General features: G+C 51.2%; 2 protein-coding genes across 8 annotated transcripts in view; one reads left to right on the top strand and one right to left on the bottom strand.

The window, feature by feature from the left end:
• Positions 1–6,562, bottom strand: part of SLC25A42 (solute carrier family 25 member 42) — a 29,472-nt gene extending 22,910 nt beyond the window's left edge. For 2 of the 5 annotated variants that reach the window (XM_077922059.1, XM_077922061.1), the window contains exons 1-2: positions 6,417–6,562; positions 3,414–3,576 (exon numbers count right to left, since the gene is read on the bottom strand). The gene's annotated coding sequence lies outside the window, so the exon portion shown is untranslated. Of the gene's footprint in view, positions 1–3,287; positions 3,309–3,340; positions 3,577–6,416 lie in introns of those variants that run through there. The other 3 variants (XM_077922060.1, XM_028713490.2, XM_028713492.2) reach the window with 3 other exon arrangements.
• A 1,444-nt stretch (positions 6,563–8,006) lies between these two features.
• Positions 8,007–13,285, top strand: LOC114588499 (uncharacterized). 3 transcript variants are annotated; one of them, XM_028713838.2, is made up of 6 exons: positions 8,007–8,113; positions 8,669–8,761; positions 9,020–9,169; positions 9,764–9,859; positions 10,743–11,162; positions 12,906–13,285. In XM_028713838.2, exons 1-6 carry the CDS (start codon positions 8,099–8,101, stop codon positions 13,200–13,202), a joined length of 1,071 nt encoding a protein of 356 aa, XP_028569671.2. In that variant the 5' UTR covers positions 8,007–8,098; the 3' UTR covers positions 13,203–13,285. The 3 variants fall into 3 exon arrangements, with proteins under 3 accessions (XP_028569671.2, XP_028569673.2, XP_028569670.2); XM_028713840.2 differs by having other exon boundaries at positions 9,017–9,169; positions 10,743–11,150; XM_028713837.2 differs by having other exon boundaries at positions 9,017–9,169.
• The last annotated feature ends 1,279 nt before the right edge of the window (positions 13,286–14,564 follow it).

Below are 14,564 nucleotides of genomic sequence, written 5' to 3'. Positions count from 1 at the left end.
TGCGCTCTTTTCATGTTGCGAACGGGCCTCCGGAACGGATCCCGTTCACAACCAGAGGTACCACTGTATTTGTAAGATCAGTGTTCGAAATTAGCTAATCTGTCATCTCTTCAGATTTACTGTTAGAGGGAGCAATTTCACGGAACAAGTTAAAACAGTAAAATGTTGCCTACCGCTAATAATGTGTCCAGACTGGACTCCTGCAGAGTGCTCTCTGTGGGGCCTGACTTGCGCTTGACCCTGAAGATGCCTTTGAGAGCAGCATGCTAGACTAGCTGGCTCTCCTTTGGTGGGATCCAGCCCTTCCCATAATCATTCCCCATCACGCTCCAGTGGGTTCCCTTTCCCAGAGGTGAGGGCCCCACTCCCAGGGGCGAAGACCCAACCAACTTCAGAAGAGTCAACCAGCTAGTTTATCCTCTGTTTGCTGACCCTGTCTGCCTACCAGGGGAGAATTCCTGCAGAGGTCCCCGCCTGGAGGTCTGTCCAGAACCAGAGCGTTCAAAGTCTACCCGCTGGGCAGCTCCTTAGGCAAACACACTGTACTATTGCTCCTCAAAAGTCCTCTTTGCAGCACTGCAAGTAGCACGTCGGGGGGGAAACAGTGCTCCCTAGCTGTTTTTAAGGATTCCGGTAGAGCCTCCAGGCAAAAAGATGTGGGACTTTTTAAAAAAGAGAGCGGAACGGTAACGTTTTGGTCCCGAGTTCAAATCCCCGCTCTGCTGTGAAATTATCCCCTGCAGCCTCAGTTTTTCCACCCACACTTCTATCATCCACATGAAGAGAGAACTCCTTGCCTACCTCACAGGGCTGGTGTAAAGTGACAAGAAAGCCTTGAATCCCAACTGCCTGGGTCAAAGAATCTTATAACTGTAGAGTTGGAAGGGAGCCCAAGAGGGTTGTTATTTTACCAGTGCTAGTTTTCTTGAAAAAGAGGTGCTGGAACTCACTTTGAATGCCTCCCTCATTCTTTTAAAATGGCAAAGGCAATTGCACGAGAGGCAACGGAACTAAGTTCCAGCTGGAAAAAAAGCCTTGCTTTTGCCCATTGTGGGGCTTGAACCCACAACCCTGTGATTAGAGCCTCATGCTCCACCAACTGAGCTCATCTGCTGCCAGCAGGCATTCCACGCAGGAAAGCAAGCAGACTGGCAGGGGGTGACTCCTTTCTGCCACTGCCATGTTATACACTAAGGACTGGAGGCCTTCCATCACATTGGCGGGGCTGGAAGACGAGCCCTGCTTGGTCGGGGTAAAAGATGCAGAAGTCCTCCGCCCTCGCCACCCCCCATCCACAAGGTTAACACAAGGCTGCCAGGGTGCCCAGTTGGCAGTGACCCAAGACGGGGCCTCCTTGGTGGTGGCTTCCCATTTGTGAGATGCCCTCACTCATGAGGTGCATCCATCTCCCTCGCTATTAGCTTCCAGGAGAAATTTAAAAAGCAGGCCAGACATTTGGGAGCTGAAGTTGTTTTGAGAGCTGCCCATTCCTTTTAGTTGTTGTTATCTGCTTTTATCTGCCTTTAATCCAGCTTTAACTACTTAAAGAAAAGAAGCCATTACGCAATTCTTGTCCTAAACTTTCAGTTAGTCAATCGTCAAAAGCTCCACAATGGTCCACAAACCCTGAAGTGAAATTATGGCGGTTTTTACAATAAATAAGGCTACCTTTTTTTGCATATGTAGTTGCACCTGTATTGGTGTGGATCAGGACTTCCCAAACGTGGGTCTCCAGCTGTTTTTGGACTACAGTTCCCATCATCCCCGACCACTGGGCACCTAGGGATGGGAGTTGTAGTCCAAAAACAGCTGGAAACCCAGGTTTGGGTGCGAACCATCCTTTGTCAACCTGGTGCCATCCAGATGTTTGGGCTCCAACTCCCATCTGGCGCCACCGGCATGGTCAGGCTGTGCCTCAATCTATATATAGTGGTACCTCTGGTTACATACGCTTCAGGTTACAGACTCTGCTAACCCAGAAATAGTGCTTCAGGTTAAGAACTTTGCTTCAGGATGAGAACAGAAATCGTGCTCCGGCAGCGCGGCAGCAGCAGGAGTCCCCATTAGCTAAAGTGGTGCTTCAGGTTAAGAACAGTTTCAGGTTAAGTATGGACCTCCAGAACGAATTAAGTACTTAACCCAAGGTACCACTGTACACAGGGGAAAGCAATGCATCTTTGCAAAGAGTGGGGAGAAATCTCGCTCCAGACTGGTGTGGCTTTTCTGTGGGTGGGTGCAGCATAAACACAGTCTGCTGGATCCAGCCAACAGCCCATCAAGAAACAGAATTTTAGAGTCAGATGGGACCCTGAGGGTCATCTAGTCCAACCCCCTGCGAGTTGCCCCATATGGGAATCAAACCTGCAACCTTGATTCTAACCAGCATCCTGTTGTTACCGTGGCCAACCAGATGCCCCCACTGGGAAGCCCACGAGCAGGACCCGAGTTCAAGAGACCTCTCCCCTTCAGTGGCTTCCAGCAACTGGGATTTAGAAGCATTGCGGCCTCTGAATGTGGGAGAAGCATGGCCATGGTGGCGAGTTGCCACTGAATTTCTCCTCCCTGAATCTGCCCAATCAGCTTTCAAAGCCAACCAAGTTGTTGGCCATTCCTGCCTCAAGTGGGAGGGAGTGCCATAGTTTTAAGGACTTGCCTGGACCTGCCCTGGACCTGCCGTAAACTTCCATCGTGTCGCCTCTTACCTGCCTTTTCTCATAACTAAAAAGTCCCAGACGCTGAAGAAACCTTTCCTCCTAGGGGAGTTTGCTGCAACTGATCAGGTCATTGTGCATCAGTGCTGGGTTTATCCCGGACCGTCCACACACCATTCTGCTTTATATTAGTTGCTCAGCAATGCATGCCACCCCACTGTTACTGACTTCCAGAAGGGCACTTTTGCACAACAAGGAAATCCCAAACCAGAACATTCGCAGTATAAAAAGTTGCAGGATTTCAGCAAGAAATTACAGGGCATGTGCCATTTAGGAGCAAATCATGTCTGCCCCCAAAACTATGCAGGAACAGTATCAAAGGCAGGATTGCAAGAGAGATTTTTCGTTTGGTTTCTTGCCCTGAGATATACAGATGTAGGGCAATATACAAACTTAATTAATTAAGTGGCCACCCTGATACCACCACCACCACAAGAATAAGAATAATGTAACCTCCCCAATATCACCACAAACAGAAATCCCAATGGATTCACATTAAATAGGGCTGGGGGGGAGGGGGCTAACCAACCCCAGCATAAGGAACTCAGCTGGTCCTTAGGGACACAGGAAGCTTACAGAGTCGGAGCACTCGTCTGTCTAGGTCAATATGGTCTGCCCTGGTTCTCTACCATTTGATCCAGGGGACATCAACAGAAGTCTAGTGTCCAGATCAAGGGAAGTCATAGTCCCACTCTATTCTACCTTGGTCAGACCACACCTGGAATGCTCTGTCCAGTTCTGGGCACCACGATTTAAGAAGGATCTTGACAAGCTGGAAGGTGTGCAGAGGAGGGAGACCAAGATGACCAAGGGTCTGGAGACCAAGCCTGATGAGGAGCGCTTGAAGGAGCTGGGGGTGTTTAGCCTAGAAAAGAGGAGAGCCATCTTCAAATATCTCAAGAGCTGTCACATGGAAGAGGGAGCCAGCTTGTCTTCTCCTGCTCTGGAGGGTAGGATCCGAACCAGTGGCTTCAAGTTACAAGAAAGGAGATTCTGAATCAGCCTCAGGAAAGGCTTTCTGATAATAAGAGGAACAGGTGGTGGCCTCTCCTTCCTTGGAGGTTTAAAGCAGAGGTTGGACGGCCATCTGTCATGGATGTTTCAGCTGAGATTCCTGCTTTGCAGGGGGTTGGACTAGATGACTCTTGGAGTCCCTTCCAATCTATGTCATCTCTGATTCTGTGACATCCCCAGTCCTATCAGGAGATGCTGGGAAGTGAACCTGGGGCCTCAGCAAGCAGCTTGATGTTGGTTTATTTTTTTGCAATCTAGAAACTTGATATGCTGCCTTATGCAGAGCCAGACCTTGCATCAGTCCACGTTGCTCAGTATCACCTACACTGACGGGCAGCAGCTCTCCCGGTCCTACCTGGAGATGCTTGGGACTGAACCTGCGATCTTCTGCACGCAGAGCAGATGTCCTGCTGGGCTAGGACTCTCCTGCTATTTTACTATAAACTCTTCCCATATACTTTGGAGAGGATAACCAGGAGGAGAAAACATCTATTTGCTGAATTTCAACTCCCAACATCGCCCCTGACCATTTCTGGCTGCTGAAAGTTGGAGAACTACAACACCCAGAGGGCCATGGGCGTGAATTCCCACCAATATTTTGCCCAAGGAAACCAAGGATTCCAATAGGTGAATCTGCCTTATTCCAAATCAGGCCATTGGCCAGTCTCTCCCAGTACGGTGCATTCCTCCAACAAGCAAATGCCCCCCCCCCCCCCAGTTTTAAGATCTTACTTGAGGCTGGATAGCTAGATTGGTAGAGCATTAGTCTCTCAATCCCTGGGTTGAGGGTTCAAGCCCCACATTGGGTGACAGATTCCTGCATTTCAGGGGGGTGGACAATACGTTTCTATGCTTTTTTCCCATCAGTGAGCAGCTTTTTCAACCCAAAGGAGACCGGCAGAGCAATGTTTGAGGCTCTTAACCTTTGTACATTCCAGCTGTGCTAGAGATATTTCTCAATCTCTCTCTCTCTGTATGTACTGTGGAACCTCGGAAGCCAAATGCCTTTGAACTCAAACGTTCCGGCTCCCCAACAATCAAAAACCAGAAGTAATTGTTCCGGCTTTCAAATCATTTTCGGAAACTGATCAGAAGCTGCCCCTTGGTTTTCTAACTATTCCAGAGTTGAACTGACTCCCAGAACGGACTGAATTTTAAAACCAAGGTACAACTGTATCCATTATAGAGAGGTGTTTTGTTGGCACCCGTCTCTCTTGAGAAACAGTTCATATATACAAACCCATATATATATATTATACATTTTTAGCAGAAAAAGGCAGGGCATCAAGGGGCAGAATATTTCTTTTAAAAAAATAACTTTGCATACATTGACGGTCGGAAGAGGTATCTCTTTTTTTACCCCCAAAACTGGCTTATAAATACTTTAAATAAATAAATTTGGAGTGGGTGGGAGGAATGCCAAGGAGAAAAGAAGCCAAAACACTTTTTTAAAAACTGTACCCACACCTAAAGAAAGAAACCTCCCATTTTTTGTCCTTCAAAGGAGCCTCAAAGTTGCTCTCTATTCCCCAGCCTCAAACTCTGACCAGGAAAACAAAGTCACCTTCCACGCCCCCCCCCCCCCCTAGTCCTTGAAAGCTTGAGTGTTTTCAAAGCCCCCCCCCCCCGCCCCGCTTTTCAAGCAGGCAAATGGGGAGGGAGCAGAACTTAGCCTTTTTTCTGCCCCCCCTCAAGCAGAGTTAATGTATAATTAAGTCTGGGGGGTGAATTAACCCCTCGATGCCCACAGAGGACGTTCAATTCTCTACCTGTTGGGGGGGGGGACATGGCAGGGAAACTTTTTATTTTGTGGGGGGGGGGGAGTCATACCAGGGGGTTGATAGTCCGAAGGTTAACATCTGATCTCCCCACCCCCCAACCCACCGAAAAACACCCATAAGCTAAGCACTCAGGCTTGATAAGACCCCTGCCCCTTAGCTTGCAGGGCAGGGTGGGGCACAGGGAAGAGAAACGAGGAAGCCAATTCACTTTTAGAGACAGATCTTTCCTAATGGGTGGGTTGTGGGTTTTTTGACAACTACCCCCCCCCCACACACACAAAAAGGATCTCAGCTCTTGTGAAGAGGCGAGGGACTCAACCTCTGGACCCCCCAAAACTGTAGGGAGAGTTATCTTTTCTCCCCCAAAATCCGTATCTCAGAGACTGCTCCTTGCCCCTTTTCAATCTCATAAGGGGGGGGGGGGTTTGACAGTAATTAACCATATGATCCTCCCTTCTTTCAGACAGAAAGGGGAGCGATCAAGCTCTCCACCCCCTTACTTTAACCCCCTCCTGATTTCAAATTGGGGGGTGTCACATATATAACCCCCCCAATATATCACCAAGGGCATAAGCCCCCAACCAATTTCAACCCGGGGGGTGGGAGGCCAGGAAACAAGCCTTCCCCTCCCCTCAAGTGGGGGGGGGGGTTGGAATTGGCCTTCCAAATGGGGAGGGGTCAGAGCCACAGACTTTAAGCCCCCTAACCTATGGGAGACAAACTATGGGGGGGCAATAAGCTTTCGACTCCCCCTACCAAAATTAACTCCTAGTAACATTAAAGATGCACTTTTTAAGAGGGGGGTCCATGTCAGTTACTCCTCCCCCCCCCCATTGCCCCCCTTAGGTGAGGAGTGGGGCAGCTGCCCCGTGCGCATGCGCGCCCCGCGCCGACCACGCTGAGAACTCACCCCTCCCCTCCGGCGCGCTCCTTCCTCCAGCTGCTTCTGCCGCCGCCGCCGCGCCGCCTCCGGCTAGGCCCGCCGAGCCACGCCCCCTACGCCCCCGTCTCGCCCAATCAGCGCGGGGCGAGGCCGAGGGGCGGGGAGGGCGAGGCAAGAGGGGGAGCTCCGGCGCCCGCGGGAGTGGCAGTCCGCCCGCGCCAATCCGGGAGAGGCATTGTGGAAAGGAGGCGGGGAGAGTGGAACTGGGGAAGCGGGAAGCGGGGCGGGGTTTAGCGGGGTTGGTCACGCCCAGTGGGCGGGGCAAGGCGAAGCTGGGAGGAAGGGAATGTAATATTATATTATATTATTATATTATTATATTATATTATTATATTATATTATATTATATTATATTATATTATATTATATTATATTATATTATATTATATTATATTATATTATATTATATTATATTATATTATATTATTATATTATATTATATTATATTATATTATATTATATTATATTATATTATAGTCCAAGCACTGAATTACTGTACTATAGGATACTTCATTTATTTATGTGTTTATATTTTATGAAGATATGCATTTTAACAGTATTGCACATTTATTCTTATATTAACAATGCACTTAAAATGACTACGCACAAAAATGAATAAATGATTGCAATGTACACACAGTTAAGCAGTATAAATATGTGTGAACAATGTTCTTAAAAACAATTGTTAACAATGCCGATAATAACAATAATAATTTATTATTAATTTATTAATTCCCCAGCCACTCTGGGTGGCTTCCAACCGAATATTAAAAACACAACACAGCATTAAACATTAAAAACTTCCCTAATCTTTCTTATTGTGATTAGTGTTACCTTTATTGCTACTAATACCAGTGACTTACAAGATCAAGCCCTATTCTGGGGTCTGGAAACCAAGCCTTATGAGGAATGGTTGAGGGAGCTCGGTTTGTTTAGCCTGGAGAAACTGAGAGCCATCTTCCAATATCTTGAGGGCTGTCACATGGAAGAGGGAACAAGCTTGTTTTCTCCTGCTCTGGAGAGTACGACTCGAACCCATGACTTCAAGTTACCAGAAAGGAGATTCCAACCAAACATCGGGAAGAACTTTCTGACAGAAAGAGCTGTCCGAGAGTGGAGAATGGACTAGCTAGGAAGGTGGCGGCCTCTCCTTCCTTGGAGGTTTTTAAGCAGAGGTTGGGTGGCCATCTGTTATGAATGAACTAGCTGAGATTCCTCATTGCAGGGGGTTGGGCTAGATGACCCTTGGGTCCCTTCCAACCCTATGATTCTATAAGTACCAGTGATAAGACAGTCCACAAAAGGAAAAGGGGCTGGAATGGAGGAGGGCAGGGGAAAGAAAACTCCTGGCACACATTCTTTCTTGTTACAGAACTAAAAGATTTCCCTGCTTTTCTTCTTTTTCTCTGGGGTGCTGTGTTAAGCGCTCACCCTAAGGGGAAACAGGTGTGTCCCCCCCCCCCCTTAGAGGAAGTGGACTGGTCGGAACCTGTCTATGACATTGGCTCAGAATCCCAGCCTCACTGTGCAGTTGAGTGCCCCCCCCCTACCCAGCCTTGGGTCAGCAGCCTGTGAGTGGCTAGGTTGGGCTGGGACAGAATCGGAAAATCTGGGGACAGCGAGAAAGTCGGAGCAAAACCTGAAGATCAATGGCTGGGAAACTGGTGAGGGGACCAGTCTCTATTGCTAACGGGAAGTTGCTAAGGGTGTTTTGAGTCCTTATTTTATTCTGGTGTTTCAATTATGGGTGCCTTGAGTTTAAATGTTTTAATGTGCTTAAAAAATGCTCATCTTTTGCATTTTAATGTTTGTGTTACTTGTTTTTATATTTGGGAATGAGCTGCTTATGACACTTGAATTACTAAATGTATAATAAGCATTCTCTTTCTCCCTCTGCTACAATCATTCTTTCTTGAAACCCCCTTGTTCCACGTGGCTTCGATCCCACTAGCTTCCACCCAGCGTAGAGTCATGGGCCAGAGTCATGGGCCAGAGTTATTCCTTCTCATTCATGTCAATGGGTCTACTCTGAGCATGGCTGGTGTCAGATACAAGCCAGAGCCCCAGGATGACATTCCTGGAAAGGCTTTTGCCTCTGCCTCATGCTGACACCCTCCCTCTTGTCAGCCTCCTACTGTAGCTTCCTTGGGGCAGAGACCTGCTTGTGTGGCAGATGCCACGCATTCTCTCCCCTCACCCTTCTCCCTCTTCCTCCACAGTTCCCCGAAACAGATATTGGGGATTCCGAGGATGTGTGCAGGAGGAGCCCCCTGAGCTTAGAAAACCTGGGGGGCTCTGAAGACATCAAGGAGGTACGTGGCAGAGAGAGGAGGGTCGCGAGCAAGGGGGCAGGCGGCAGGGGGCTGCTGAGGGCAGGCTGTGCTTGCTGCCCCACTCGTCCTGATGGACCAGCCCCCCATGGCGCCAGGGCTTGAGGGCTTCCCTGGCCAGCTACTCAATGCGGGCAGGAGGGTTTGGCTTCTGGGTTCCTGCCTGTCTCATTCTGGGCTGCTCTCTTTTTCTTCACTTTCCCCCACCCGCCACCTCGGGGGTCCTGTCTCTGCCAGCAGTCAGCACCTGAGGGCCAAGAACCTCGTGACAAAGCGGCCAGCAAGGAGGACGAGCCCAAGGAAGACCTGGGCAGCCCCTGGGAGGGAGAAGGCGAGGGCAAGAAGGAGGCCCCCAGACCACAGGGCACAGATTTGCTGGATTTTCGATGGGTAGGTGGCCTAAGGGGCAATTGGCAGAAGGGGAGGGGGGCATATCAACCCCACAATTGTTGCAACAAGGTCCTCACACTCCCCACACAGGGAGGAAGGAGAACCCAGAACATTGGTGTGCAAGCCCTTATGTAGACTTTTGAAGTTGCGCACCCTGTAGCCCAAGACCCCCCTCCCCAAGGACATACATCACAGAAGGAGGTGGTCTCCAGCACACAAAATCACAGGAGGTGGTCTCCAGCAGACATCCTGTCTGTCAGGATACCTGTTAATGGTCCCTGATTGCATTGCCTGGGCAGCCTGGCCATTCTTTTGTAATGGCACATACTTTAGTTCCTGAATCCAGATCACAGGCTCACCCTATTCATGCACAAATATGCCCTTAAGACAGGATTTGTGAGCAAGAAGACAATGGAGTCTCTTTTCCTTCCTCACTGCAGAGGAATATTTGAGGTCCCTGAGAGAGTAAAAAGGGTTTCAGGATTGCTCTCCTCTACTATTTCAGACACGTGGTTTATATACTTATTTGAGACCTTAGAATTCTTATAACACTGTTCTTCATATTGCTATTTTTGTTTGGAATTTGTCCCACAGCTGCAGGAAAAGGAAGAAAAGGGGTTACTACAAGAGCAGCTGTGGCCCCCACCTGACAACAACAAAGAAGACCCCCTGGAGCCCAGAGTCAAAGAGGTCAGAAGCACGTAGTAATTGAGTCCTAGGAACTGCCTGCCACCAGAACTGGTGAGATGGCAGGATTGGGTGGCCCTAAGTTGGAGTGGGTGGCCCTTGAACACAACTCCCAAGAAAAGAGTGCGCAAATTTCTATGGAGCGGGACTGGGAAGATGTGGCCCTCCAGATGTTGCTGGACCGGAACTGCAACTCCCGTAGTCACTGCATGCTCGCTGGGAGTTGTAGTTTTGCAACATCTGGATGGCCAAAGGGATAGATTTAGGCATAAGGGCTGAGATTTGAATGGAAACACAACCCACCACTCCACAGCAGGGGGGCTGAGAACCAGGGGATAGTACAGGGTTGTTACTTACAAGGTCAAACAATGGAGCATGATTTCACTTCTTGCTTGGCAATGATGGTTTCCACCCATCCACCCATTAATGCAGAGACACGGGTGCGCATGCCCCAATCTCCAGGGGTTCCAGGCAAGATACGCTTTTCAACATCGTGATATATCACCAGCTAAACACCGCAATGTCCCCCTATATCTCGATGTCTGAAATAAAGTTGCAGCTGTGTAGAGCCCTTGGCTGGCTTCACAGTTTTCCCCACACTGGGATTTTTGCATAGCACATGAACACGCATCTCATGATTTGCAATATATTGCCAGGTCAAAAATCATGAAACCTCAGGAAAAGCGGGGCGTTCTGTTCTGGGAGCAAATCAGGAACTAGGACGGCTTCTGTAAATCCGGTAGTGTCCTGGGGAAATAGGGAGTCTTGGAGGGTCTCAATTCACCCAAACCAACCCTGCAGTCCTACAGATCTAACACTCCAGTGCAACGCAGTTTCACTTCATTAGTTTTCTTTCTTGTTTTCTTTCTTCTCTGAAAAATTCAAGGTCCTTCCTTATGACAATGCTAAGCCAGACCAGCTTGAAAGGGCCACAGCGGATCACGAGGCTTACTACCTGGCCGATGACGAGGCAACGCTCCTGGGCGACTCCTGCGCCTCCACAGGCTACTTCCCCTGCTACCGGACCTACGAGGAGTTCCCCCGCTACCAGCCCCCCGGGCGCCCCGAGGACAGAGAGAGTGGGGCCCCCCGAGCGGGCAGAAAGAAGATGCCCCCCACAAAGGGGCAGGGAGCCCCCCACAGCCCCCCATCACCCCTGCCAGCGGCCAGTGTGAGCAGGAAGTGCCCTCAAAAGAGGAAAAACCGAGGGGCCCCAGAGAAGGAGCAGGCCACAGAAGGGGGGCTGAAGGCGCGGCTGCAAGACCAGCGCTCCCTGCCCCCCAACCCAGAGCAGGTGGGGCGCGATGTGAGTTCAAATTTTGGGAGGTGCCCAGTTACGGGGTTCACGTAACTCCATGCATTTCCCCAATGAAAACAGGACGTCCTAAGGAAAAGCGGGACATTCAGGGATCACATAGAAAACCGGGGTGGCTTCTGTAAATCTGGGTCTCTCCCTGGGAAAAAGGGGCACTGGGAGAGTCTGCAGCAGGGCTTGTGGCGCAGCGGTCGAGTGCCATGGCTTTGCAGGGGACGAGGTCCAAGGTCGCCCCCAGGTGTGCAGGTGCCTTGTGGGAGCAGCTGTTAGTTCACCACACCTGAGCTGTGTGGATCCTCAGAGATCTCCTGCTCCCTACAGAGCAGCTCCTGGGGTCAGGCGCAGGCGAGCAAGGCACTGTGTCAGTGAAGTTGACTCTTCACTCAGGGAAATGAACGGACAACTCGGCCTAGTGGTCTCAGCAAGCCTTAACAGCAGGTCTTGCCCCTATGGAGCCATTGCCAGGACTGAAGGTCCCTGCCTTCCAACTCTCTAAGGCTGCTCCTCTCCCAGACGTTTCCCTAGCAATCTCAAACTGTGTCTGCGCACAGTCCACCCCTTTCCATTTCTCTGTGCATCCTCAGAGACCTGGGGAGGGGAGCTTGGGGCAGCCGGAAAGGGAGACTCTTCTGAATTGCTCCCTGTCGCAGGCTCTCCCTGCTCCCTAAACCCTGCTGCCCCGTCAGCGTCCGGCTCCTCCTCTCATTCCTCTGACCTCTCCTCCTCGGTGTCCCACCACCAGTCCCCTGGCTCTGGGCCTGCCTCCTCGGGGGTCTCCCTCAGGGAGGGGCTCCCCAGCTGGAGCCTCCCACCAGCTCTTGCCCTCAAAATCGGACAGGTGCCCGCTGCTCTGCGCTGGTTGGTGAGGTCGCAGCTGGCACAGGGAGTGGAAGCCCCTGCAACCCTCCACAACAAGGAGGCCTCTGCAGTTCTGCAGCAGCCCAGCCACAGGCCCTCCTGATCTCAAGCCAGGCATCGGAATAATTGATTATGTAGAGGCCGCCCATCTGAGTAGGTGGCTCCCAACACATATGAAAACGTCATAAAACGTCAAACATTAAACACTTCCCTATACAGGACTGCCGTCAGATGTCTTCTGAAAGTCAGGTCGATGTTTATTTCCTTGACATCTGACGGGCTGGGTGCCACTACCAAGAAGGCTCTGTGCCTGGTTCCCTGTAACCTCACTTCTCGCAGGGAGGGAACCAGCAGAAGACCCTCGGAGCTGGACCTCAGTGGCTGGCCTGAACGATGGGGAGGTGCTGCTTCGGGCATACAGGGCCGAGGCCGTTTAGGGCTTTAAAGGTCAACACCAGCACTTTGAATTGTGCTTGGAAACGTACTGGGAGCCAGTGGAGGTCTTTCAGGATTGGTGTTATATGGTCCCAGTCAGTAGTCTAGTTGCCGCATTCGAGGTTAGTTGTTTCCAAGTCACCTTCCATTGCAGTAGTCCAAGCAGGAAATAGCCAGGGCATGGACCGCTCTGGCGAGACAGGGAGCAGGCAGGGAGGGTCTCAGATGGAGCTAGTAGCCCTGGACACAGAATTGACCTGCGCCTCCTTGGACAGATGAGAGTCCAAAATGACCCCCAGGCTGTGCACCTGCTCCTTTGGGGGCACAGTTACCCTACCCAGGACCATCTGAATAGTAACCAGTTTCCCAGAATCCCTTGGGATAGTAACCAGTTTCCCAGAATCCCTTGGGCTGGAGCTAACTTGTTTGCTTTTCTCGCAGGTCAGGCTACAGACGGAAGGAGGAAGAACAAGTCCCCAGCAGTGCCCTTCTGCTGGGAGTCGCCCCTCAGTCAAGGAGACTCACAACACCCCCTCAGAGCCCCGCACGACCCCCTCACGCCTCAGCCTCCAATTCCTGGTCTCCTGGGTCCGGAAGATCTTCAGGAAAGCGCCGTCGCCGCAGCCTCCCCCCCAACCCAGTACCAGCAGCGGGGCGCAAGGGGGGAGGCCGCTGGCCAGGCGGCTGGGGCGGTGGATCGCCCAGTACCGCGGTCGCATCCACCCCCAGGCGATGTGACTCAGACCTTGGGGGCCCGGTTGGGGTGTGTTGCAGGGTATTTTGCAGAAGCCAACCATTTCCATTAAAATTCCCGCTTTCTTCTTGGCTCACAGCACAGAACCAAAACATGAGAGTCGTTTCACATTGCCACATGGGCACCACAGGTGGTTGGAGCACTGGCTGGGATGACCCCGCCATTGTAACCCTTTTTATACTTCCAGTGTACAGATCTGGCCTCTGCCCCTTTGGGGAGGTACTATGGGGAGCGATTCAGGATTTTCACTGCACGGGAGGAGGGTGGTGCTCAAGGAGCCAGCCAGCAATAAACCGCGCGGAGTAAGTGAACTGTTTATTGGAAGAAACGGCTTCCTCAAGGGTGCCAGGCCCAATGAGCCCAGCAATTCTTCTCGGCCGATTTTGCCCCAAGGAGGCAGACTAAAGGTGGCCACTTTCCACAGCTGCCCATCGTCTCCGTCTCCCATGGGGCCTTCCCAGGCAACCAGAGACTCTGCCGGTGCACCTGCCTCTCCCTCTTCATACCTCTTCTAGTGCTGGGAGACCAGCGGAAAGGGGAGACATCCTGGCTCCTTCACCAGCCTGACTCACCTGTGCCTCTTGGCACCTCTCCCTTCAAGGCTGAAACGCACCCTTGCTCTCCCTCCTCCACTGCTGGAGGCAGCAAGCTCCTAAATACCAGTTGCTGGGATCGCAGGTGGAGAGCCTTGCCGATCTGTAAGGCAAGGCCAGGATGCTGGACCAATGTTTCCTTGTCCTGATCCATCAGGGATCTACTTAGGCTGTTGCGTACACAGTGCTACTGTTGAGTGAACAACCCTTTCGGGGGGAGCGTCACCTCACAGCCAGTTGGGATGAACCTGGAAGCTTCTGGGAAGCAACTTTTGGATCTCCGTAAGCGAGACCTGGCTCAGTAGTGGAACATTTGCTATGTACGCAGAAGGCCACCGGTTCAGTCTCCAGGGGAGATGGAGGAAAGAGCCGTAGCCAAAACCCAAGGCAGCTTTTGACAGCAAGGACAGAGCTAGACAAAACAAGGATTTTAGTTGGTGTGTGTGTACACTCACACGACAGCTTTACATAGCCCAATGGGTGGGGTGCCTGCAACCCTTCAGATAATGATGGGGTGGTAGAGGAGGGGTGGTAGCTCTGTGGGGGGTCATGTGCTCCTTCTGGGGTCGTTTGTCCACCTTTGGTCCCCACCTGCACCCAACTCTCACCTGTGGCTCCCAGACGCCGTCAGCAGGCGACAGCGGCCACAATCCTGGGAGCAGCTTCGATTGGCTGGCTAAATCGGGTGAGGGGAGCCAATGGGTCTCAAACCGTCTGTGAGTCAGGGGCTTCCCCTGCATGTGAAGCCAGGCT

The sequence above is a fragment of the Podarcis muralis genome, chromosome 18, assembly GCF_964188315.1.
Source record: "Podarcis muralis chromosome 18, rPodMur119.hap1.1, whole genome shotgun sequence".
NCBI lineage: Eukaryota > Metazoa > Chordata > Lepidosauria > Squamata > Lacertidae > Podarcis > Podarcis muralis.
This window is presented reverse-complemented; position numbering and strand designations above follow the sequence as displayed.

What these genes read in the sequence shown, in the direction of transcription:
- LOC114588499 (XM_028713837.2), top strand. An exon ending in TGGAGCCCAGAGTCAAAGAG is followed by an intron (nt 9,860 to 10,742) that starts GTCAGAAGCACG and finishes GAAAAATTCAAG; the next exon opens with GTCCTTCCTTATGACAATGC. An exon ending in CAGAGCAGGTGGGGCGCGAT is followed by an intron (nt 11,163 to 12,905) that starts GTGAGTTCAAAT and finishes CTTTTCTCGCAG; the next exon opens with GTCAGGCTACAGACGGAAGG.